Source organism: Micropterus salmoides, unplaced genomic scaffold, assembly GCF_014851395.1.
Source record: "Micropterus salmoides isolate LMB-PRFRI ecotype aquatic unplaced genomic scaffold, ASM1485139v1 Ms_hic_scaffold_23, whole genome shotgun sequence".
Classification (NCBI taxonomy): Eukaryota; Metazoa; Chordata; class Actinopteri; order Centrarchiformes; family Centrarchidae; genus Micropterus; species Micropterus salmoides.
The window spans coordinates 14072380-14098630 of record NW_024041484.1 but is presented as its reverse complement, the minus strand read 5'-3'; the positions used below and the strand labels follow the sequence as shown (position 1 = coordinate 14098630).

Genomic DNA, 26251 nt, shown 5'->3' with positions numbered 1-26251 from the left:
GCAGTTCAATAATCACACCTTGCAGCATACACGCCGTTACAGTGACAGTATCTTCGATGTAATTAATCCTGAAGCTGAAAGATCTCCCTTTTCACTACACATACAAATACAGACACAACTAAACAACAACACAACATAAATGTCCTCAACAGGACACAAGAGCAACATGACTTATGGTCGTCATATTCCACCTGTTGAATCCGCGTTTGTTTGTCGCACATGGGATCCATAATGTCACATGAGTAGTGTCAATGACACATTTCTGAAGTGGGTATCACTTACTTGTGGCAAAATCAATTTGATCAAATAAAGATCACCCCCTCAATCACACTTCACTTCTTTCATCTAATTAAGCTGACATGCCCCAAGTAATTAAACCTAAATATTATTTTACCTCTTTGTTCGAACAAGAGAAAAGGTGTCATTAAACAACCTGTCCTCTAAAAATCCCTCTAAAAATCCCTCCGTCCTAACTATGTTTCTTTTCTTTCCAGAGTGTCCCAGAGTGCTACGAGGAGAAAAGAATAAATGAAGAAGATGACAGAAGAAGAGAAGAAGAGGAGGAGGAGAAGGAGGATGAGAAGAGCAGTGATGAAGGTTTCATGGGAATGACTCCGCTGCTGCAGGCTCACCATGCCATGGAGAGGATGGAGGAGTTTGTACACAAGGTAATAAACACACACACACACACAGGTGCATGTGTGTATTAGGTTATAGTTAAAATGTTTTCATGCGTTTCTGCTGCATTTTGCCCCTCATCTTATCTACACAGACGTTTTGGAGCCGCCCCACCTTTAATTCCTCCGCCACCGCTAAATTTGTTAATCTTCTAGAGCCATGTTTGTTTTACCGAGGCAGTTTTACATCAGGACTCAATAAAACCACATAATAAAAAGACACCATTAAAACCATAAAAACTGAGCTTTTTGTGTCCTGAGCAAACTTCATATGCTTGGGTTTTATTTTTTTATGTTCTACTTTATCTCTTAAGCTGAACGTGTTTCACGAGCCACAATCCAAACTGGAAAATATCCAAAATACATGGCAGAAATCAAGCTGTTTTCTGCTGATAAGTGTAGATTGAGAGTGAGAGTGGAAAAGTAAGCACATTCTTGGTTTCTTCTTCTGCCATTTACTTTGCCAGAAACCTTTTTTTTTTTTTTTTTTTTTAATGAAAATGTAGGCCGACAAAGAGTTAAGAGTGTCTGTTTGTAAGACAACACTGCTTGACCACTATGAGCTGAGTGCACCAGCTAGGACTAATATTCTCAAACACACAGACACACAGTCAGCTGAATTACAACCAACATGTTGTAAATTAGGCAAATTAATCACAGGAGAGAAACTCTCTCTCTCCGGTCTCTCCATCAGGGCTGTTTGCCATAACTTCAGTCTATTTATTTACATCACTTGACCCCAATACTGTTCATTTGACACCGACACCTACACTACACACACTCGTGATCACATACTGTACTCCCATCTTACACACAAACACTCATCCCGTTTCAAGGAAATGCAGTAAACAACCAGCTGCTTCTCATAAAGGACATTTGAATTTGATTAACGTCTTCCATCCATTCCCAGCCTTCAGGTTGTTTTTATTTCTAAACTTAAATGTGATGTTTTTGTCCTTTCTTTAAAATTTTTATTAACCAACCAGGTGTGGGAGGGCCGGTGGCGTGTCATACCTCACGACGTGCTCCCCGATTGGCTGAAGGACAACGACTTCCTGCTTCACGGCCACAGGCCACCAATGCCTTCTTTTCGCGCCTGCTTCAGGAGCATCTTCAGAATCCACACAGAGACGGGAAACATCTGGACACATCTGCTAGGTAGTACATACACAAACAGATGCTCTTATAACCCTGATTTTAACAAACATTAGTGCCTTATATCCTACTTTTTAAAGGGACTTAAAACTCACTTCACTTTTTTGTTCCTGTAATCTGTTTCTTGTTCTTGTTTTTATCCTTTAGTTAATCTTCATTTAAACCAGATAGGTTTGACAGCAAAATCTTATGTAAACTGTCACGCGTGCAAGCAGCAAAACCAGGCTGTTTAGCTTTTATAAGCATTGCCATGTCAAGAGCTGGGAGCTGCAGGTTTGTGTAAGAAACAAACAATTCCTCAAATTCCAGTGCGTTTATTTTGGGCGAGCACCTTCGAATGAGTTGGATTTGTGTTGAACCACATGGTTTTCTCTTCTGTGGCAGCTGGGGAGCCAGTTAAGTGTCTTCTGTTTTAGAAACAACTGTCTGAGTTTCTGCTCCCCCCTGGTGCTTAAACAGAGATTCTGCACCTAAATGACTTGGGTGAGATTGTGTTAACAGTGAATACTATTGCTGCTGTTTATCTTATTTTGGTCTGTTCCTCAGCATTTAAAATTTTCATTAATTAGTCCTAGGTGATGCTAAAGCTGAATACATGGTGACGTATTTCATTCTGATTAACTCAGTGGGGGATAGCAGCATTTGTTGGGGAGTTATTTATCTATGATTAATATTTAATTCTCATCCCTCTTCTTCTCTCTGCAGGCTGTTTGTTTTTCCTCTGTCTGGGCCTGATGTACATGTTCAGGCCCAACATGTCGTTCGTGGCCCCGTTCCAGGAGAAGGTTGTGATCGGGATGTTTTTCCTGGGAGCCATCCTTTGCCTCTCCTTCTCCTGGCTCTTCCACACAGTCTACTGCCACTCTGAGGGCGTCTCCAGAGTCTTCTCCAAGTAAGACGCACATTCTGTAAACTCAGATTTCACTATCTGAGATTCTAGAGCAGGAAAAACGTCCCCTTTCTGTGAGCTGTGTCTTTAATCACCTTCTCTTTGTTTCTGTGTGCCCAGGCTGGACTACAGTGGGATCGCCTTCCTGATCATGGGCTCTTTTGTCCCCTGGCTGTACTACTCCTTCTACTGCTCCCCTCAGCCCTGCTTCATCTACCTGATAGTGGTGTGCATACTGGGATTGTCCGCCATCATCGTCTCCCAGTGTGACTTCTTTGCCAAGCCGCAGTACAGAGGAGTCAGAGCAGGTAGAGTGAGATAGTGACATTATTTTGTTCTTTAAAGCTGCTCTAATCAATATTTTATGTTGGCAATGGATCAAATGACTGTGTGTGATGTGAATGGGGTCGCCTATAGTGATAAACCCACAAAGTATCTTCACCTTGCTACAGTGAAAATGCTGAACCGCTCTAGTTCTTCCCAGGAAGAACTGGAGCTTTTTGTCATTTTTCTGCACATATTTTTGGTTTTCAGCTCGCTCTAAAACCCCGCTGTACACTTTATGTTCAGCACCATTTGTTTAGACGGACACAGTTAGCAACTAGCTAGCAGCATTTAGCTGCTAAAGATGCACATGTTTCCCTCAGGAGTCGGTGGAGACAAGTAACCAAGCTAAAAGAGAGGGAATATTAGACGTACATACACCAAGTAACCAGAAACATGACTCCAAGTAGATTAGTCTTTGTGTCTGTTCTTCATAAAGTGAAAATAAGTCAGTGTTCTGTTAATAGCTTGCTTGCAAAACAATCAGTCAAAGCAGGTTTAGGTATTGACACAATCTCTGTCCCTGTCTCATGTCTGCGTTTAGGAGTGTTTGTGGGGCTGGGTCTGAGCGGCGTGGTTCCCTCCCTGCACTTTGTCATCAGCGAGGGTCTGATCAAAGCCACCACGATGGGCCAGATGGGCTGGCTGCTGCTCATGGCGACGCTCTATATTACCGGAGCGTGTCTGTACGCCGCTCGCATCCCTGAGAGGTTCTTCCCTGGCAAGTGTGACATCTGGGTAAGTGACTAACAAACACACACATGCCACTGATGGTACAAAATATTAAGGGTGTGTTCTCAAAGTAGAAGCTGTTATCCCCTATTTGTTCCCAAAGCAGGGGCTCTTGCCTTTTCACGTTTTCCTATCTTTATGTCACGCCGCTTGTTTCTCACACCCATTTAATGTACTCTTTTTTCTTCTCTGTCTCTTCCCCTAGTTCCACTCCCACCAGTTGTTCCACATCTTGGTGGTCGCCGGAGCTTTCGTTCATTTCCACGGCGTCTCCAACCTGCAGGAGTTTCGCTACACGGCAGGAGGGGGCTGCGCCGCCGACGGCACGCTGTAATGCAAACACACAGTGACCCATTCGTTCACTGTCACAAATTTTACGGGGAGGCACTGGTTCATATATGCACAGAATTAAACACACACACAAACACACACATGCTCCTCAAACATGCACACACATGCGCCCCCCCCCCACCCCAGACAGCAAACCGAAGTGGCTTGTTTGGTGTGTGTCTGTGTGCGTAATACACAGGATGGCCTCCCAGGGGGCGCTATTAAAACGTACTGATGAGGGTTTTTGTTCTCTTTCTGTGTGTCTGTCAGTCCCCACCTCCTCCGGCTGTGTTGCTTGAAACCACTTCTAAGCTGGTGTGTTTTATAAACCAGTTGATAGACTCTGCTCTTTCCAGGATGTATCTCCATTTCTGTGGGAGGTGGGCGGTGAGACTTTCAAAACCTCTCTCAAATAATCGTACATTTTCTTCTGTGTTGAGTTCTGACATTTAAGAGAGTTTAATGGTTTGATTTGAAAAGGAAGCATAATTGTGGCTTTAAAAAATACATTTTCGGGTGCTTTGTGCTGAATGCTGTTTTCCGAGTCACACTTTAGAGCAAAAAAAGAACTGAGTGGCAAATGGATTTCTTCCATGATTGTGAAGGTAGCAGGGGGAGATGTTGGGAACTGGGAAGGGGTTAATAGTCACTTTCAAAAGGAAAAAATAAATGAAATAAACCCAACCTTTTCCATGTAAATAAGATTTCTAAATTTTGGGTTATAGATTTGTATGAAACGTAAATGAAAAAAAGACCAAAAAAATATGTTATAATATGATGGCAAGAATAAATAAATGTGTTAGATGATGAATCAATTAAAAATGAGGAGAGGTGCTCTAGCAGTGAGTTGCAATGGAGAGAATAATATACTGCGGTTGGAGGGAAGCGCTTCAAACTATTAAGTGGTGGCGGCGAGGAGGAAATTTAAGGCACAACATCAGAATCTTTTCAAACAAATGGCGACATCAAGACTCGCTGGTATTTTGTCCAGAGTCACCTTTTCTGACGTTAAAACTTGCATTCTAAACAAGGAGACAGCAGAGTGGCTGTCCTCTACGCAGTTTTTTTTATTATTACTTTTTCACTTTTGTGTTGAACCTTGTGTTTGTTCAAGCATCAGAGAGTCTGAGCACTGATCTCAAAACAGACCTGGGGCCTCATGAGTAGAACTGTCTGTTGCCTGAAACCAAATCTAAAGTCAAAACTATGATCTAAAAAAAAAAAGAATCCTCTTGACATGTAGCCATTTTTCATGTATCTTACTGTAAATTGTCTGATTTATCTCAAAGTAAAACGTCACCAGTATAAGTTTGTTTTCTATGATATGCCCTTAAATGAGTTGTTGAAACACATCATGGATAACTTAGATATATATTTTTTTATAAACAAAGGCCCCAGAGTCTTATATCATTTTGGTACAACTGCAGTATTATTACAGTACAGATGCAGTTCATTGTACTCCTCCTCCTCCGTGATACTTGATAAGATTCACCACCACACAGAACAAGGATACTCTGTCTGAAAACATGTTTTTTTTTTTTCTGATTGGATTTTGTTTTAATTTATATCCACTGCTGTTTTGGGTATAATAATTATTATTATTATTTATTACTACTATTACTATTCTTGCAAGCTTTAATTTCCACTCTTTTCCCCCCTATTATTTATCACCTGTTTCTAGCATTTAATCAGAGAACATGCAGTGAGGGCAGAAGTCTCATCTAAAGATTAGAGAAAATTCACTACTTTAAGGACCGATATGGAGACAAGATTAAAACAACGTTTTAAAAATGTTTTCTCGCGATACCAAAACCTCGCACCTGCACAATGGAAACCCTTCTAAAATTGTTTAAAATGTAGGTGTGCCAGTTTCTATCGGATGGCGGCTTTTTTTTTTTCTGAACAGGAAGTTGAATTACCATCGTCTCTTCCAGGCAACCCGCATATTTTTCACTTTTTTTTCCTGTTTTTATTTGATCTAGTTTATATTAATTTATTTCTCTTGGGGAGTGCATATTGTCTGTTGAAGTTCTGTTCTGATAGGAGTGTTTGATTGCGATAGACCTTTATATCTGCTGTATTGTTCTAATAAAACGTTTTTTGAATCTATCACTTTGTCTTAGTGGTTTGTATGTGCACTAAACCATGAAAATAAGACATTATTTAATATGGTGTGAATCGCCTGTAGCCTACATTGTTCCTCATGAGTTAAGTAATGTGCTACATTTTTATTTTTATTACTTCCATTTTTAAAATCAGGCGTCAGCCAAGATGGTTGCTTTAGTATGTATATAAATTACTGGGCCAATTAAATACTTATTTTAAATGTACAGAAGCATTCATATATAATAGGGGCCTTCCTCCGTTGCTCTTCATTCATTTGCTGGACTGGATGAGGGGGGTTGTGGGTCGGGATCAGGTGCAGCCTTCACAAAACGTAGCAAAACGTTTAAGCGGAAACGGTGGTGCCTCGAACCGCGCACATTACAGCAGCAGCAATATTAGTGGGACCACTCCAGACAATGTATAGGCCTGATGGCACTACTCATTTTACAACAAGACAATGATTATCTAGTCTCTCAGTCAAAGGTTAGTTACAACTCTGGACTAATGCAAAATGGAAAGCAATAGATTATTGACTGTTAAAATGTAGATTAGTGGGGCAGACTGGGCAACATGGAGGCACATACAGTGAGGAAAATAAGTATTTGAACACCCTGCTATTTTGCAAGTTCACCCACTTAGAAATCAGGAGGGGTCTGAAATTGTCATCGTAGGTGCATGTCCACTGTGAGAGACATAATCTAAAAAAAAATAATCCAGAAATCACAATGTATGATGAACTATTTATTTGTATGATACAGCTGCAAATAAGTATTTGAACACCTGTCTATCAGCTAGAATTCTGACTCTCAAAGACCTGTTAGTCTGCCTTCAAAATGTCCACCTCCACTCCGTTTATCATCCTAAATTAGATGCACCTGTTTGAGGTCGTTAGCTGCATAAAGACACCTGTCCACCCCGTACAATCAGTAAGAATCCAACTGCTAACATGGCCGAGACCAAAGAGCTGTCCAAAGACACTAGAGACAAAACTGTACACCTCCACAAGGCTGGAAAGGGCTACGGGGAAATTGCCAAGCAGCTTGGTGAAAAAAGGTCCACTGTTGGAGCAATCATTAGAAAATGGAAGAAGCTAAACATGACTGTCAATCTCCCTCGGACTGGGGCTCCATGCAAGATCTCACCTCGTGGGGTCTCAATGATCCTAAGAAAGGTGAGAAATCAGCCCAAAACTACACGGGAGGAGCTGGTCAATGACCTGAAAAGAGCCGGGACCACCGTTTCCAAGGTTACTGTTGGTTATACACTAAGACGTCATGGTTTGAAATCATGCATGGCACGGAAGGTTCCCCTGCTTAAACCAGCACATGTCAAGGCCCATCTTAAGTTTGCCAATGACCATTTGGATGATCCAGAGGAGTCGTGGGAGAAAGTCATGTGGTCAGATGAGACCAAAATAGAACTTTTGGTCATAATTCCACTAACCGTGTTTGGAGGAAGAAGAATGATGAGTACCATCCCAAGAACACCATCCCTACTGTGAAGCATGGGGGTGGTAGCATCATGCTTTGGGGGTGTTTTTCTGCACATGGGACAGGGCGACTGCACTGTATTAAGGAGAGGATGACCGGGGCCATGTATTGCGAGATTTTGGGGAACAACCTCCTTCCCTCAGTTAGAGCATTGAAGATGGGTCGAGGCCGGGTCTTCCAACATGACAATGACCCGAAGCACACAGCCAGGATAACCAAGGAGTGGCTCTGTAAGAAGCATATCAAGGTTCTGGCGTGGCCTAGCCAGTCTCCAGACCTAAACCCAATAGAGAATCTTTGGAGGGAGCTCAAACTCCGTGTTTCTCAGCGACAGCCCAGAAACCTGACTGATCTAGAGAAGATCTGTGTGGAGGAGTGGGCCAAAATCCCTCCTGCAGTGTGTGCAAACCTGGTGAAAAACTACAGGAAACGTTTGACCTCTGTAATTGCAAACAAAGGCTACTGTACCAAATGTTCAAATACTTATTTGCAGCTGTATCATACAAATAAATAGTTAAAAAAATCATACATTGTGATTTCTGGATTTTTTTTTTTAGATTATGTCTCTCACAGTGGACATGCACCTACGATGACAATTTCAGACCCCTCCGTGATTTCTAAGTGGGAGAACTTGCAAAATAGCAGGGTGTTCAAATACTTATTTTCCTCACTGTAACAGGATCTCAGCAAATAATCATCACTTATTCAGCCAAGTCATTGTAGCTATAAACCGTATTTAACATTTGGAAATATGTTAAAGGAAACCTGGGGGAGCCAGTTTGAATGGGCCTGAAGGAGCTGATAACATTAATATCAAGGGGCTATGCTTAGGTTTGTCAGAGTATGCTGGCCAGTACTAGCACAGACCCAGTCCAGACGTCTTTAGCAGCTCACACTAACCCAGGTGAAATACATGCAGCCTCAGCCAGTATCAGCACAGATGTACAGCCAGCATCACATACAAGCAGCTCAGACCCTCATGGAACAGTTGCTGCTCCACCACATGACCCAGCAGATTGGCCCCCATGCAGTCTGAACAGACTTCATGATTTTTCTTACCCTAAAGATAAGTCTAGAAGAAGTTTCCATTCGGGCTTTTTACAGAGACAGACTGTTTTAAAGGAGGGAAGACTGTAGTGACTACCGTGATGTGGAGATAACTATTTTTATAATCGTTGTTCTTTATGGATTAGTCTGCGGATTATTTTCTCCAGTAATCAATTGATTCTAAAAATAGTGAGAAATGTTATCACAATTACCCAGAGCCCAAAGTGACTGTAGGAGGATAAAGTGGCATGAAAAGTAAATGCAGCAGAGTGTTACAGTACTCACCACTGCCAGACAATGTTTTATTTTAATTTTCACAAGATTTAAGTCATCAATACGAATGATTAAAGCTGAGAGACTAACACATTGTTGTTTTTGGTGGAAGAAGTACTCAGATATTTTAAGTAAAAGTAGCAATAGCACAGTGTAAAAATAGTTTGTAACAAGTAAAATGCATTAAAAAATGTAGTAATGTATTAGCCTACCCATGTACATAAGTATTAGCATCAAAATATACAAGTAAATGCAGAATGGCCCATTTCAGAATATATAGACTAATATAGATTCATGAATGTATCACTTTAATGTTACAGATGGTAAAAGTGGGATTTAAATTACTTTATATACTGCTGTGTGGCTTAATCTATAATTTATTGTACTTTGCATGTTAATATTTTGCATTGATAATCTGAATGGAAAGTTTGTAACAAATAAATGCGGTGAAGTACAATGTACAATATTTCCCTCTTAAATGTAGTGGAGTAAAAGTAGAAAGGAACATAAAAACTTAAGTAAAGGACAAGTGCCTCAAAATAAGTCAATGTATTTGTTACTTTTCACCACTGCTGCTTACAGTAACACAAGTATGGGATAAAAAACAACTCCATTACTACCCTGACATCTGAATTGTTAACGTGTCTGTAACTTTACAGACTTGCATAGCAGATGTAATGACACACATTTCATTTGATGAAAACATAATTCTAAATTAAGGTAATCGTTCATTAGCACATTAAAACCACTAGGAGGCAACAGTAACTCAGCCACGCCCTCCCAGTGGAGGGATGACGCACTGCCTGTCTGTTTATGGAGTAAATTAAAAGTTTTTAGAGTGTAAGTGTAATTGATTATTTTATTGTAATCGATTCAATTTGGTTTGTGTGACTTTCACAATTGTTTGTCTTGTCCAACAAACAGTTCAAACTCTCAAAATTATCAAAAGAAAAGCAGCAAATCTTTACATTTGTGACACTGGACTAGGGCCGGGCAATTTAACAATAACTATGGCGATATAATTTTCCTCAATAACAATATAACAAATGTTCAATGAATGTTTGATTTAATTAATTTGAACAAATTAGCCCCTTTTTTCCTATTGATTTTTGTTGAGGAAAAGGGAATAAAAAAGATTTTACTTCATTTCACTCCTAAAGGTTTTTATCATAATTGTTTTTAGCCATCCACTGTTTGTGTTTGTTGTGAAAAGTTTAAAACTACAATTAATCATCTGGTTTCTTCAACTTTCTCTCAGGAGCAAAAATCAGCCTTTAAGCTTCAAAAAAAAAAAAAAAAAAAAAAAAAAAAAAAAATCGAATGATGTGAAATTTTATATCATAACATTTTTGGCCATATCACCTGGCCCTATAATGTGTTGAAAACTGACTAAGGATTATCAGAATAGTTGCCAATCAATTGATGAACTAATCTTCTTACCAGTACTTGTCTGTATTGTTAGGTACAGTAGGTAAATTAATAATAAATCAGCTTTTTGATAGATTTTTGTAATCCAAAACATAAGTGTGTAATGTAGTAGAGTAAAAATATTTGCCTCAGAAATGTAGTGGAGTAAAAGTACACTACTTAAATGTACGGAGTTAAATAAGTTACACCACCTCTCCTGTTATATTTGGTGAATATTAATATCAATGTTGTTGAACGCGACAAAAAAAGCTTCAGAGAAATCTGACATACAACTGAATCCGATTTAATTACTGTTGATTTTTAATGTACTTTTTCAATGTCATGAGTTTACGCATTTAAATTCCAGTCACCTAATTTGTCCTGGGACCTGGGAACCCCCAAAACCTGGGGGGAAAAAAAACACCACCAAAACTATCTGGATGGCTACAGTAGATCCCACCAGGAGGTACGTGGGAAAACTAATTATAAAGACTAACTGTGCAGTCTCATTCTGCTTCACTGAAAATGTGTAATACCATTAACTCACCTGCACATTTGTCTCAGAGCCATTCAATTTTGTATGTAGGCTAAAGCAAAAACAAAACCCTATTTAAAATTTCTTATGATTACTGTGCAAGATACAGTAGTGACAAATTAAGAAAAAAAACAATAACAGTTTTTTGTAGTCAGAAGAACAGCGAATAAAAGCTTTTGTTTCAAACTCATGAATTTTGAGCATTTTTGTAGCCTATATGTTGTTGAGCGTGAAAGGATGTCAATTACTTGATTTTTAATCATGCAGCATGGATGCATTTGTCATGTTCTTCCACTTATTTAACCAGATTATTCCTTCGATTTGTCATCCGTCTGTAGTATACTGAAATACAACAAGAATCAGTGAGTCAACTTCCACTTCTTTTAATTTTTCTTATAAAAAAAAAAAAAATGTAGACCTTGTGGACAGACCAGTTCACAAAAATCGAAATATTCAGACTCTCTAAAAAAACAGAATCACAACAAAAGAGTCCTTTTACCTAGGTTCATTTTCATACATACATCTCAAACTTTGTTCCTTTAAAAAAAAAAAAAAAAAGGAAAAAACGTGCCTTGCCTTTCCAACGAGCATCCGAAACAACCTTTACAAATGACTGAAAGAGCAAAAAGCACAAAGATACAACTTGAAAGTATTTCCAAAGGGAAACAAATAGATCTTAAAGCATAATGCTGCAAATACATTCTTTTTCCAGCAGAGACACAAAAACAAAAAATGTAAAATAAGCACTTTGGTCTTCCTCCTCAAACACAGACTATTATTATGCTAGCATTTTTTTTTATGAAGTTTCCGTTAGCAAAGTGCTAACTCATTAACTGAGGCAACAGCTTGTGTCACATTTAAGATGTTTTCTGTGGGCGTGAAAACTTCACGTACCATGTGGGCTTTACTTCAGAGAGTGATGAGAGCTAACAATCGCCTGAACAGCAAACACACATACTGTGTCAGGCAGGTGAGGTACAAACTAAAATTAAATGTGATGTAACTTTTCCTCCATTTCTAAATCTGTTTTTTGACATTTAAACAAGATGCAACTACTACTCTCCATTTTAAAACTTTTTTTTAAAAGTGCATATCTTCATTCATTTTCAGACATGTTTTAACTGTAGAGTTTAGAAACCGGTGGATCTAGCATCTACTTAGCTCTATTAGGAGTTTGATCAAATGTTGTGTAAAATCCACGGAATTTCTAAACTTGCTAAATTGATGGAACAGTTTAATTTTGACACAAATGGACCAAAAAAAAGTTCAGGAGCTTAACTCTTCATGCTGTTATGATATGCATACCAACTCATCCAACTTCTTTGTCAGAAGAGCCCCAAAAAGTTAACTTCAAATCAGTATTCAGCATTTTTCATTATGCATGTACTGTATCATTACTTCTTTATGATGGAACAATTTAACAGGGAATTTCCAAAAGAGACCAGACTGTCTGAAATCCCTCCCTTGTTCACTCATTCACTATTTTCTAGACAATAGTTTACTCTATAGTGAGTAGTAAATTGCTATTTTGGGCACTTTATGACTAACAGCTGTAGAGTACAGTAATTTTCACATCTATTAAAAAAAAAAAAAAAAAGGTTCCCTTGTTGGAATTTTTATAGAGCATAAATTTCTACCTCGGAAACAAAATGGCTGACAGTAAATGTGTAAATAAGGAGTGATTTCAGACACAAATTAGAGAGTAGTTTCAAATGCAGGGAATAGGCCAATGTCCTAATCTGCAATTCACAAAACATCATCAGGTTCTGCTAACGCAAGTAGTTTTAACAGATGTTGTATGAAATTGTCCTGAACCAGAGAGGACATGTACTACTTATACATACGTGTTGCCTGAAATTAAAACTCAGAAAAAGAAATAATGAAAAGGATATTTTCTGGTCTGTGTGCATTTTTCATTGAGTGTGGGATCCATATGAAGCTTTTTACACACCTGTGGCTTCAGAGGTTCTAGAAATGTCACCTATTCTGCATGTTCTGTTATTTCCATTAACTGGATGATTGTTTCTCTGCAGTGCTGATGTCGTCTGGCATTTTTCCTCTCCCACCAGTGAGAACAATTTTCTCAGGTAAGTCAAATTAAAACTTTTACCTACAGAACAATACTGTTAAAATAACATACACGTAAATGTAATTTATCTTAACATCTAGGAGCTGGTGTGAATTGGGAATGGTCAGTTGTAATTACATTTGAGGAACAGAGTTGCTCACCAAACAAACTTAATTTGAACATTTTCTGCACTAAACCTGCCAGATTTGAGATAACTACGTATCCTTGTAGCTGTGGTTTTATAACAATGTACCATTCCTCTGTTATCACAAGACTGGAGTAACGTGTGTATTTTTAAAAAGGTTGTAACAGTTTTGTTTTGAAACTTACTCAACATAATAACTTTAAGTTTAAGCTAATAAAACACAAATGCCCCATTTTTGCCTAAAATGAGAATGAAAAGAGACTGATGAGAACCTAAACCATCACGTTAAACATAATAACTTGTGCTTATAATAATACTAACACTTTTTGTAGACAGGTAAAATATAGCATCGGTTTATGTCAGAAGACACAAAAATGAAACAAACTACAATTCAAATAAACCCTAAGTCATAAACACTGAGTGGGTAAATAAATAGTTTGTGAATTGCACAAGTGTGAACGTTGAAGGTCAAAGCACTCGGATATGTCTAGATCGACGGATCAGTCAGACAACCGTGCAGTGAGTCAGTGTGAGTGAAGGTCAGCACTGTTTCTTTGTTTACTGTCACGATTTGATCTTCCACAGCTGCGAACAGGAAGAAAGACAAACGGGATTAATACACATTTTCTGCCTGGTTTATGGCCGTTTAAACACAGTGTAAAAGATGGTTCTGCAGTAATAATGATGTGTCTAGTTGTGTAAAAATATAGTCCATTACAAGTAAAAGAAGCCCTGCTGCACAATTCTACTTGCAAAACATACTGTTGGTGGTCAAGCCGAAGCACATTAACTGTTATGTACAGAGTATAGTAATGCATCATTATGAGCTGTAAAATAAAGAAACTTTTAACTATAGTTGTCAAATGTAGTGCAATTAAAAAGTAAACTATAACCAAGAAACAATAGTTTGAACGGTCAGTTGCTCTGCTACTTAAATTAAGGGTAGTACTTGAGTAAATGTTTTCACTACTGCTGTCCAGGCTTTTTTCAAAAACACCAGAAAGTGGTGCAGCAAAGTTCATCCGTGCGTCTGCGTGAAATGTGTGATGCTAGAAACTTGGGGATACTTGCATGGCTAGCCGGCTGCAATATGCTAGCAATAATCAATCACATTTTAGCTGGCAACCTAGCTGTCTCAGCCAGCGACATGACAGAAAGTTCAGTTTATTCAAGAGATGCATTTGTACCATTGACTTCTGTCTCGTAACCATTCATCTTTTGTGCATCAATTTTATCAGACGGTAAAACACAGCTAAAAAACACAAATCAAGAATTCTCATTTAAACTTTCTGGCTCTATGTTCGTTCAAAAGGTCAGGACTGTGACGACTTTTGGTCAACAGAGCGACTTTTGAGAGATCACCAATGTTGAACTTTCATGCAAAACAGTTACGCAGATTTATTTTGCCGCAACATTTAGCCGTTTTAAACCAGAATTTATAACAACAAAATGTCAGGAAATAAAATCAGTTAGTTGATGTATTAACAGCTTCACGGGAGATGCAGACTGGTCTTCAGTCAGTTACTATATTCACAGTCTCTGAGGACAAGCACAGGGATTTTTGCTGCGCCACTTTCTCACTGACTTGAGGCAGAGCAGCAAAACAAAACCCATAAACCTCTCTGTCTCGCACACCCGCACTTACCTTCAGGTTAAAGCCTAATAGGTCAGATATGACTCCCGACACGGCGGACAGGATGACCACCTGGGTGATGTTGTAGAGTAGAGGGTTCATAGTCAAACCATACAACCTGAAAGGAGTGTCCAACTCCTGGAGAGAGAGGAACAAACAGTTCTGTCAGTATTAGAACAAACAGGATGCTCTGCTTTAAATGGTAGCATGTAAAAAATAAAAAAAAAACCCTGATAACTAAAGGGTTTTTAAAGGAGTTGTGAAGATAGACAGTACCTTGAGTAGTTTGGTAGCCAGTTTCAAGACATTGTTGACCAATGTCAGCTCCTCTTTCTTGTTTGGCTTCTTCTCCATCTTGAGATACAGGTTGATCTGTGAAACGCATTATGGAGCAATGTCTGTGTTAATGACCTGTCTGGTGTGTGTGTGTGTGTGTGTGTGTGTGTGTACCTGTTCAGTGAGCAGTATGGAGGTGTTGCTGTACTTCTTGCTGGTCTCGGAGCCCAGGGTGACGAACCTGAGCAGGAACAGAGACAGACTGGAACACCAGATCACCAGCTCCCAGTTATAGTGACACTCCAGGAACGTTTCATGGACGTGGAGCAGCTGGAGGAAGAGAGGAAAGTTATTATGTCATTCAGTCTCAATTAAAATATTCAGCACCCAGTCCGTAACGTATAGTTTACTTTAGTGTATGTTCCTTTATTAAGCCACTATGTGTAGAATTTGAAGGTCGCTGACTTTGGCGCCCATGATGACATAAAGACACTGCGACAGACTCAACTAGTTTTCACTGAGATTGCAGAAAGATGACATAGGGTTGCTTACATTTAAAAATCCATTCAAAACTTTGAGGGAAAGTAAAAATCTAGACTTTAGCTGTCAAGGTAGCCCTTAAAAATGTAACTACACATAAGGGCTACAGAGATGCCACAGGGACCACAAGAACTTTGATTGGTCAGCTTGAGTTTTTGCCTGCAGGTTACCAATGCTAGTGGAGATTCTTTATAGTGAAGAGCCCACTAAACAAATTGGAGTCAAACTGAACCTTTACCAGCATTTCTGAAGCAGCTACTCTGTAACTCGATACATAACTATAAATCCAGCTAATTGTACATGTTAAAATAACGTACAGCCACACTAATGCTCTTATTTTTTTGGCCAGCATGCATCTTATGAAGATTTAACAGACGCAGCGTGATTACTGTTTCTCAGATAGATGAACCTCTGTTCTATTTCATTCTTCCTGACCACCAGAGGCAGAATAAATCTATGTATTTCACATGCACATTATGGAAATCCAGGCATTGCATAGTGTCTCTAGCATCAGTCCACTCCCACCCTGACCGCCTTTTTTAATTTTTTAGTTTTTAACCGCCTTTTTGACCGCCTTTTTTAGTTTTTAATAAAGCTAAACTCATAATATAGTTGCTCTCATTTGCATGTTCTCATGTTTGTTGTTGCACCGTGATATGATCTTGGCTCATGAATGTTATGTTAACCAGGTAGTAAGCTAACCTGTTTAATGTGGATAATTTCAACATTACCTGGGCACAGCAGATGAAGACGACAGACAGAGTGAGCAGAAAGGCAGATGACACGATCACATCCACTGAACGCTGAGGACCCCGTCTCTGCAAATGCAACAGAGTTTCGTTCATTACAGCTGTGAATGTTCCTAACTCCCAAATGAACAGATACATTCGTAAAAGGATGCTAATTCTTCCCAGTTATTTACAATTGTTCACAAAATGAACAGTCTATAGAGAAAGTAAACTTCCATCACTGATAAGTACAGCTACTGTGCATTTCTAAAAGGGTCATCAGTGAGGTACCTTGAGGTAGGAGCGTAGCGACAGCCACATCTTGATGTTCTGAACTTTCTTCAGTCTAAAATGGGGGACTTCAGACTTCCTGGCTCTGCGGGCTGAAGTCAGGTGACCAAACAGCTTGGCAAACAGTAGCCTCTGAAATACACACATGTGACCATTAATAGATAAATCTGCCCATGAGGTAAATACTGCAACTTCACCATTAAAAGCACTAATTCAGAATTTCATTGTCTTACCTGTTTGTAGGTCCTCTCTGCTACGCTGAGCAGGAAGAAGAAGAGCCATATAAGGCAAACGCGGACCAGGAAGCTGAGTGTCACCATGGTGATCACCAAGGCATCTGATCCAGATCCGCCTCCCAGCGCCACCGACAGCAGCTCATTGGCTGAGAGCATGGTCAGCTGATCCAAGTCACGGTACTGAGCCAGTCTGCAGGAAGTACAAACAGCCAACGTTCAGATTTTTGTACTTTTGAAATTGTTAGTGAGCATTACACTCTGTAATATGTAGTATCTTATTAAGAGAAAAAAAAAAAAACTCAGTTTGTTATTGCAGTATCTTTAAATATTTTCAGTTTTTCCAATTTCCAGTCCAGTTGTTTTTAGCGATTAAAAGAAGGTAGGGATCAACAGATATGTTTTCCCCCCGGGCCGATCTCGATTATTAGTAACCAATTAGACCGATGGCCGATACGTGGAACTGAACTAATCTTTATAAATAGTAAATTAAATGAATTAGAGATCCACCCCAGAGTGATAAATTATAAACTCTGCCATTTATATCGTATGTATTTTATATTGTTAGGATTTTATTGATACATTTATTACTATTTTTTGGTTGTGTTCTTTATCTATACTTATTGTTTTTTCATTATTAAATAATTGCCTTTTAAAAATGTTATTTAAAAAATAAATTCAGAACAGTAATCAAATTTAATATTATAACTGTTTTCAGAGCAGCAACAAAAAGTTAAGTTTACAGCAGCAATGTCACTACACAAGATCACTATCTCACTGGAAACAAATGGAACATGTTAAATAAACTAAATTCCTGAAAATACAGAGTAAGGGGTTGTGTCCACCAAAGCGTTTTTTTACCAGTTGAATATGCCTAGCTGGGAGTACTAGGGTGCGTTTTGGAGGCGCAGCGTTTTTTCGGATGAGACGCTTTGGTTGCTATGATACAAAATATCCATGGAGGTGATGTGCTGCAAGTAGGCTACTTAGTTTTACTAAATATAAAAATTAGGACTGGGCACGTTATCAAGTTTTTAAGCAAGTAAAGTCTGTGCGAGTGAACACATGGACGACCGCTACACATTGTCCATCCCGATGTTTGAATGTAGACAACATTGTCCCCACCCTACTGAACATAGTATTTCTGCTGCTCCCTGATTAAGATACCTGCTAATACCTGTTCAGAAAAATATATAAGAAAACTGGACTCTGGTAACTTGTTTTAACAAGCTATATAAAAGGTAATGCCCTGGCAGTGGCAAATAGCTTTGGTTTAATATCTGATTTACATTAATGTTTAGGTAATATTATTGCTACTGTGTAAAGGGAATACTGCTGGTAAAAAGCACGTTATTGCACTTTTGTGTACATAGCAGTACATTTAAATTACAAGTGCGCAATACACTACTTTAGAATTCATTGTTCAATTTTGCGTGTAACAAAACGATTAATCGCAAAAAAATCATGTGATTAATTGCGATAAAATTTTTTTACTGTTGCCCAGCACTAGTAAAAATGTCACCAAAGTAGGGTAGGCCTACTTGCTCTGGCCCTTGCTCTGCATGAAGAGAAGGCTGACACATAGAGCGAGGGGACGGACTCGCGGTAAGTGGGTTCATGAGATTTTGTGGTTCAAGACCTGAGATGGCTCTGTGTGGTTTGTCCCGCCCCTCCTGCAATGTGATTGGACGGCTGGGTAAAAAGTGACACTGACGAGTGCTGTATTTTGCCCAAAGTTGAACATTTTTCAACTCTCGGCAACCGGAAAAAAATGCCTCTCTCAACAAGCAGCTGAGTTTGCAAGGAGTTGCTAAATTTTAAGATACGTTGCATCTCAGCTAAACAGACTATAGCCAGAGAGATTTAGCTTGTTTATAACTAGCTATTAGCCGAGCTAGCACATGTGCTTGTGTAAAAACAAAACAGCTGCAGTGGATGAGACAGATTAAATATCACTTGTTGTACTGATGCAGTATCAGCATTTTAGGAGTATTGCTGTTTTTGCTGCACTTACAGTAACGGGCGTAGTTATGGTCAACTTGTGTAGTCTCCGCTCACTTCGCTCTGTGTGTGTGTATTTGCGGAGCCCTGCTGAGAGGAGGGGAGGGGCTGCAGCGTGATGGCTCGCTCGTTCTATTGGCTACTTCCGCACAATAGTCAGTGTTGATAGGCTATTACTTGTGACTTGTAATCAGCTAGTACTGTGGGCGGGAAATTGCTCCAGCACACAGAGGGGTGAGTACAGACAGAAGCGGCTGCATCAGAGCCAAAGGAGTGCATTTTTTAAATTAATTGATTATATCGGCTATCTGTTTTTGAAATGACCGATGCTGAGTATTGGAAAAATGCTGAATATCGGCGCCGATAATCGGCCAGGCTGATTATTGGTCGACCCTATTTGAAAGCTTGTACAGCTTGAGAGGAGTTAAGTACCTGTATGCAAAAGGTGTGAGGCCGAGTGTCACTGAAACCAGGTTCCCAAACACCTGGTAACCAATACCAGGAGTGTAGAGATTCACCTGTGCAGGGAGGCAGACGAACAGAAAGTAGTGTGGTTACATTTGTTTTTTAACCCTCCTCTGACACTAGGAATGTAATATGTATGTAGAAACTCACTTTGTTCATGATCATGCCACTGATCTCCAGGACAGACATGTCAGCCTTCTTACACTCGTTTCCCTCCCACACTATGGCGCTCACTCTCTCCAGGCCGGGGTTGGAGCTGTGCAACCAGGGAACGTGACCCTGAGGGGGGGAAAAGTTATATACCACAACATCTACATTATTATTGACCACATATTTACTGCAACCTCTCTGCCCTGTAGTACTATGCTTTTGTGGTTTGCAGGTCAGAAGACATCCTGGTTGAAAACACTGGTCGTTTCCACAGCATTTAATGACTCTTTTAGTGTTAAGCAGGACATTTGTTTAAATATAATTATTTAAATGCTGTTGAAATAACAGCTACATGTAACTTGACGTCTGACAAAAACTCTTCTGTTTTAAATATTTAAAACTGCAAATCATCAAAACTTTACTTTAACCCAAGAGAGCGACATGTCTTATCTAGGAGGGTTCACATACCTGATGGAAAGGGTCGTCTCTATATTCCTTTTTAGCAGGGGGACAGACGGGTGTCCCTCCTCCTTCTCCCTCTGTAAAGAAAAGGCATCACAGTATTAGTTTCAATACAAAATTTAAGTTTATCACTGAACAGGGGACGCAGGTTAAAATGACTTTAGCAGGTACATCAGAACAACAAAAAGCATTTTATAAACTACATTTTTATTTTTGCTGTAAATGTTTTTGCTAATGTCTTCTTCTGACCCGTCTCTGAGGTGCACGATGATCTGCACTCGGCACAGTGCAGGAAGTCCTCCCACATCAGGTCCTCTGTCTCGGACTCGTGTCGAGTGCTCTCAGAGTCCTGAGTCCTCAGACTAGAACATCTGGAGCTGCAGCTGGTGCCGGACTTGGGGACGTCCTGACAGGCAGAAGGGAGGTTTGTTACTTTGTGAAAAGTCTGAAATGACACCTACGTCCTGTTCTCTCTGATAGACTGGATAAAACTGCTTTGAAAGGTTAACATGTTGCCTTCAGCGTGTGTTTACCTCCACAGCATAGTGTTTCTTGTAGTGGTGCGTATTCTTGCGGTTTCGGAGCGCACAGTCACTGTTAATCCTTTCAACTCCCCTGCGCAGGGTGCTGTAAGATGCTTCAGGGTCCTCCTCACTGGACGCCTCATCTGATGCTGGCTCCTAAAACATAGAAAACATCTATCAACTATTTTGAAACATCAGTTAATACTCAAACAGGACTTCTGTTTGTGATTTTATGGATCACCTTATTGCCGCTTGCCAGTATCAGTCCCGTGCTGCGGGGTGCCTGAGTGTGCGCGGGCTGGACGAGAGGGTTCCAGCACACCTCGTCGGCCCTGTTTAGTGAATTACATCGCTGCTCGTGGAGCTGAAGGCCCTCCTCGCTGCTGCGATTGGTCACGCGGCCGTCCAGCGACACGTAGCCGTTGTCTGTCTCTGTCGACTTGTCGATGGACAGCTTGGACTTCTTAGATCTGAAGCAGGACGCAAAGGAAGGAAGATGGGTAGAAGAAAAGGCGAGTAGGGTAGAGCAGGAGAGATCGATAGAAAAAGATGGACACGTATAGACAGACAGATAGAGACAAGAGATATTTAGATAAAAACACAGCAAGGCAGTGAATTTACCAGTAATGAAGTTCAGTCTCAGAAGCAGACATGCAGTGAGATAAGACAGGTTGCATTCAATACAACACTGGGGAACGTTCAGACTAAATGAATGCCAATACTGGAGAGAAAGTGTTGCATAAAATGTGAGCTGCTGCTGTACTAACAAAGTTACTAAATGAATGCATTAGGGCTAAAATCACTGAGCATCAAGTATGCTAACTATATTATCCTAAACCTAGCGTGTTTGGAAATTTAAGTTGGTCTGATTTTCTCACAAAATGTAATTTCTTCCTCAGATGGGAATTAAACAAGTTAAAGTTAAAACGGTGAACATGTGAGTAAATCAGAGGATTAATGAATGGACCATTGAGAGAAGTGACCTGACAGAGATGGGTGCTGAAGAGTGTGGCACTAGACGAAGTAAACAAATCAGGAGTTCTTCAGTGCTCAGAAACGTTCCACACTGTTGCTGTCTGCTGAAAGCTGGTCAAAGTAGAGGCTTGGGGAGAAACAGTGGCCTGTGACCGTCGAAATTCAATTCATAGGCATTTAATTGGGTTAATGTTTAGCCTGAGAATCTTTAGGATAATTAATGTACTTGTATTTTTTTCCCTAGCCAAGAACCGCACCCCAGTCTTCTTTTGAACACAGCTTGGGCAGCAAGCCATATCAGCTGCAAAATCCTTCCGTTCCTCACTGAAAAGTGTGGCACCAAAGATTACATTGGTACATTTCGGTAGCTCGGGAACCAACTGATCTAAATGTTGACATCAGAGGTTAATAAATTAACTAGCAGGTCAGAAGAATGGTTTTCCAGTCACAGATGTCTTTTTTTTTTTTTATTCAGTTCATTTGAGAAATTGGTTTCTCCATTTCTGGGGAAGATAAAACTTAACATGATAGCAGATGAAGTGATGTTGCAGCTGAAGAAGCCTTTTTAGGTCTGAGTCGAGGCTGGGATTCAGTTTTTGATGTATGTTTATTTAGCGGTTGGACACAAATTTGTGTAACATTTCATAATTTCACAAAATTCCAGATGAGGAATTCACTGGTTTTACCATAAAAACAATTTATTCCAATTGGATCATTTATGAACTGAACCCCAGCCGCTATCTTTGTACATCATCTCTCTTTAGGAAGATGGGAAACGAAAATACACACCCAGCTTTACAGATATCATGCCAGAAATCTTGGAAGAGAGCGCCCAGGCTGTATGTGGTGCTGGCTGAGTGGGAGTGTGGCGCCCCCTCCTGTGTGTTATCGGTAGTGCTAGACCCGTCGCCTTCCCTATGCACCTCCATCTGAGATGCCTTCCTCAACTTCCTTCAGTTTGGAAAGAATAGAGGGGTGGAGAGAGACTTAGAGCGGACCTGGAGACTAAGAATACCTGAAACTACAGCAGTGTGTCCACCAGGAACCTGGCTGCATTTTTTTCACTGTAATAGTAAATTTTTAACCTGGTGCTACCAGTAAAACAAAAATATATGAACTTTAACAGAAACTGAAGTTTCAAAGAGCAAAGCACTGATGCAGCACTGGTACAAAAAGGCACCTGCTGGACACACAGGCTGATACAGTTAAGAGGCAAATTCTACCAAAATCCTCTTTTAGGTTGCTATTCTGCAAAAGTAAAAAAGTAGTAAAAATGTGGGTGTTAAATGCGATAAATTTTCCAATATTAAGAGGAAATGAAATCTGAAGACATGATCAGGGGTGTCAAAGAGTTTTTCATGGATGGATATTGTCCTGTATTCCTATCAAGGACAGGAGTTGTGGGGTTTGGGGGACAATTTGACTAAAACTACACATTTTCACATAATTTTACACCTATTACAATATTTATTAAAAACACACACACAAACTTTTTCACATTACACTTAGACATTAGCAAGAAAAAAGCTGAAACAATTCTCACTGATAGTAATATGTAAGTGATCGCACTGTGTGCCATTAACAATATTAATCACAAGATAACATTGGTTAAACAAGGCTTATAGTGAAGGGATTTGAACTGCGATTTGCTCATCCCCCCAAAGTCAGGGTGAAGCCACTAACCAGCTGTAGGTGTGGGTATTGTTAGGATCTTTATCTTATCCATCCTCTTATCACCCAGTTCTTTTTCCATTACTAAAGAATTAGGTTAAAAAGAATGAATTCAGAACAGGTTTAGAACTGATTTATATTTTTAATATATTGTTTGTTGAATAGCAACAGTAAGGATTGACTTTTGCAGGATATTAATATAAAAGTTAGATTTGGCAGAATTGCTCTTTAAAGACTTAATACAGGACAGAGGTGAAGGACAGCACTTTTTTGGTTTTCAAATTACAATGCAGGATAAACAGGATGTTCATAAAGACTTTCACCTATTACTGGTAAAATAACTGCTGATTGTGAATCATGAGATTGAAATTGCTGATGTAACAAAAATGAATAAATTAATAATTAAAATATAATCCAAAATCTATCCAAATTAGGGGGGGATGTATGTACCAGGTAAAGCAACAGTGAACACACAGGGTGCAGATGTTGGTTTTAGTTGTTTTAAAAATGGAGAAGGGTCCAGCTGCAGCCTGCAGAAAAATGTGACGGAAATTGAACTTCCATATATGGTTTGTCCCAGAAGCCACCGCGCGCAAAACGTGATGACGTTTATCTCCACCGCTCGGCCCACGCATAGCTGTTAAAGTTAAAAACGAGGTGTCAAGTGTCAACGTAGTAATCAGTGTACGTTATGTGTTAATATTTACTATAATTATATATTAATGTTCTTGGGGAGCTAGCTAAGGTAATTTATGTTTAATGTAACTCTCAAATCAAGTGAAAACAGTTATGTTTGGCAGCTAAGTTTACCTAGCTGGTCCCCTCTGGGTTAAAGAAATGAGTTCTTATTCAAGTTCTCCTCAACTTAGTCATTCAGTTAAGATGCAATCTTGTTTTAACCCATATTTGGAAGTTCAACTTCAGTAACGCTGCATTGGTGTTTGACAGGTAAGCCTCATAGGTGGGCTGATTCATCAGTGACGATCCGAGTCGGACAAACACACTGAGCCATGAGACTTTGTTGGCGCAGCTATGCAGCTACCAGAATTACGGCGTTTCTGCCGTTGTTCTACGTCAATAAACCACAGTTATGCTGCGTTATCATGCGCAGTAGACACTGGTGCCAACAGGAAGTAGCCCGGTAGTAGTATTTTATTGGTCCAAAACTGGCTTCACTGCTCTCCATTCTAATCAGCGGGGCGGCTTCGTCCAGTAATATACAGTCTATGGTCAAGGCAGTGGCTGATTGTCAGCAATATTAAAAATCATTATTAGTCTATCAGAATACGCTACCCCTGATATCTTAAATAAACATGGCATAATATAGTATTTCAACATGCTCCCCATCTCCTTACAGTACAGTTGGAGTGAGTAGTGGTGTAATATGAAGTGATTCTGTAGTGGGAGCATCATTTGATAGGGGATATTAGTATCAGAATACGCTACCCCTGAAATGATGTGTATATATATAATATAATCAAAAAACAGAAGATGTCATAATAATGAGAGAGTTACAACTTTATGGGATTGGAAAAGGAAACCCATAAGTTCCTCATTTTTCGATAGGGCAGAGCGACTCTATTTGCGCTACGGTTAAGTCAAGGCAGCATATATCGTCAGAACACCGGCTCAACATCGTGATGTCTGTCAGCCTTCGCCAATGGAAGATCGTCTATCGGCCCAACCCTAATCCAAATATCACCAACATTTTTCTTTCAAAAATGTAAATGGGCTAATGACACGTGAAGTGTCCTGTAAAATTTGGCAACTGCTGTTTAATGTGGACAGCAGATTATTATTATTATTGTCTTTGAGATGAAACATCTATAAGACTTGGATGAGGATACGAGAGACAGAAATGTATAGAGGAACACTATCTGCATTAAAAATAATCGTACCGGTTTCCTGATTTTTCGAAGTAAAACAGAACCAAGGGTGATGCAATGAAGGTCACCATTACCGCTCCCTCACACTCAAACCTCCCAAAACCCCTTTCCAAAACCGTGGCATGGATCAATTTTCCTCCCGAGAGTCTGAAAATTGTCTTTACAGCATTTTGAACAAGAAAACAGCAGCCGCACACTGACGAGCGTTAAACCAACAAAGAGAAAATCACAAACTGCAAGTCTAAAAACTACAAAACACACCAAGTAAAGCAAGCTACTTTCTGCTTTCACACACAATAAATCCCGCTTGTCTTTATCCAGTGACATAAGATTTATCATGGAGAGATTTCATTAAAGATAAACGTGCCAATTCACAGAACTCATTATCAATCAAATGACTTGTCACTTTGGGATGAAAACGCCTGATTTTCTGCCAGGCATGTAATCTAGATACAATACAAAGGCTTTTTTTCAAGTGTCAGTTGAAACTCTTGCCCATAAAAGATCCTTTGAATAACAAGGAACCAAATTACTGGCGTTTAGAAAGATGATACTAAATTAAGTCACAAAGCTGAGGCGTTGATAGAAACTTGTTGAAAATATCTCCATGATAAACATGCTGCTGTTCAGTTTGATTTTTAGTGAAAGAAGTGGCAGAAAGCAAACAACAAGGGCAAATGCAATTCAGCAACAAAAGATGTATTCATAAACTTCTTTCCACAACTGTCTTCCTCCACTCTTTCTGTCTTGTGCTTCCAGTGCCTCCTTTTTTTTTATTAAACAGAGGGACTTTCTGAGTGCAGTGTCCGCTAATACTTTGTTTTGATTAATCTATTCCTCACTCCCTCCTGCATCCATGTTGTCCTCCTTTTCCTCACTTCCCTAACCATCATCTCATCTTTATTGCCTCCTTTCCTTCTTCCATAATGTCCTCATGTCCAACATCTTCCCTTCCTTCCTGCTTTCCTTCTTCTTTCCTTTGCCTGATCTCTCCCCTCGTATTATTTTCTGCGCCGTTTTTCCCCGGGCCGGTTTCACAGTTTCTTTCTTTTCCCGTCCTTACCTGCGTCTCTTCCCCCCACTGCTGGAGGCAGGTTTCGGGGTCCTGGTGGAGACGATCTGACAGTGGACGGTGCCCAGCAGCAACATGAGCCAGATGGCTCCGAACACCTCGGTGGTCGGTATCCCATGAGGCTGAGGGATGATGACATACAGGACTGCTGCTGCCACTGCAGGAG

General features: G+C 39.7%; 2 protein-coding genes across 6 annotated transcripts in view; one reads left to right on the top strand and one right to left on the bottom strand.

The window, feature by feature from the left end:
* adipor2 (adiponectin receptor 2) overlaps positions 1–6216 on the top strand; it is a 28046-nt gene extending 21830 nt beyond the window's left edge. Inside the window, exons 3-8 of the mRNA XM_038738463.1 lie at positions 495–668; positions 1664–1835; positions 2538–2724; positions 2842–3029; positions 3590–3783; positions 3983–6216. Of these exons, the coding sequence (XP_038594391.1) occupies positions 495–668; positions 1664–1835; positions 2538–2724; positions 2842–3029; positions 3590–3783; positions 3983–4111 (1044 nt within the window). The 3' untranslated portion in view covers positions 4112–6216. The remainder of the gene's footprint in view (positions 1–494; positions 669–1663; positions 1836–2537; positions 2725–2841; positions 3030–3589; positions 3784–3982) is intronic.
* Positions 6217–11332: 5116 nt separating this feature from the next.
* The window catches only part of LOC119918022 (protein PHTF2-like), a 56777-nt gene continuing 41858 nt past the window's right edge, over positions 11333–26251 (bottom strand). For 4 of the 5 annotated variants that reach the window (XM_038738520.1, XM_038738519.1, XM_038738521.1 and 1 more), the window contains 15 exons: positions 26077–26242; positions 22246–22407; positions 20723–20951; positions 20491–20637; positions 20207–20363; positions 19964–20034; positions 19496–19624; positions 19313–19398; positions 16880–17072; positions 16647–16778; positions 16359–16445; positions 15262–15417; positions 15088–15183; positions 14824–14949; positions 11333–13763 (listed from right to left, as the gene is read on the bottom strand). In XM_038738520.1, coding sequence (XP_038594448.1) covers positions 13743–13763; positions 14824–14949; positions 15088–15183; positions 15262–15417; positions 16359–16445; positions 16647–16778; positions 16880–17072; positions 19313–19398; positions 19496–19624; positions 19964–20034; positions 20207–20363; positions 20491–20637; positions 20723–20951; positions 22246–22407; positions 26077–26242 — 1958 coding nt within the window. In that variant the 3' untranslated portion in view covers positions 11333–13742. The remainder of the gene's footprint in view (positions 13764–14823; positions 14950–15087; positions 15184–15261; positions 15418–16358; positions 16446–16646; positions 16779–16879; positions 17073–19312; positions 19399–19495; positions 19625–19963; positions 20035–20206; positions 20364–20490; positions 20638–20722; positions 20952–22245; positions 22408–26076; positions 26243–26251) is intronic. The other variant, XM_038738523.1, reaches the window with a different exon arrangement.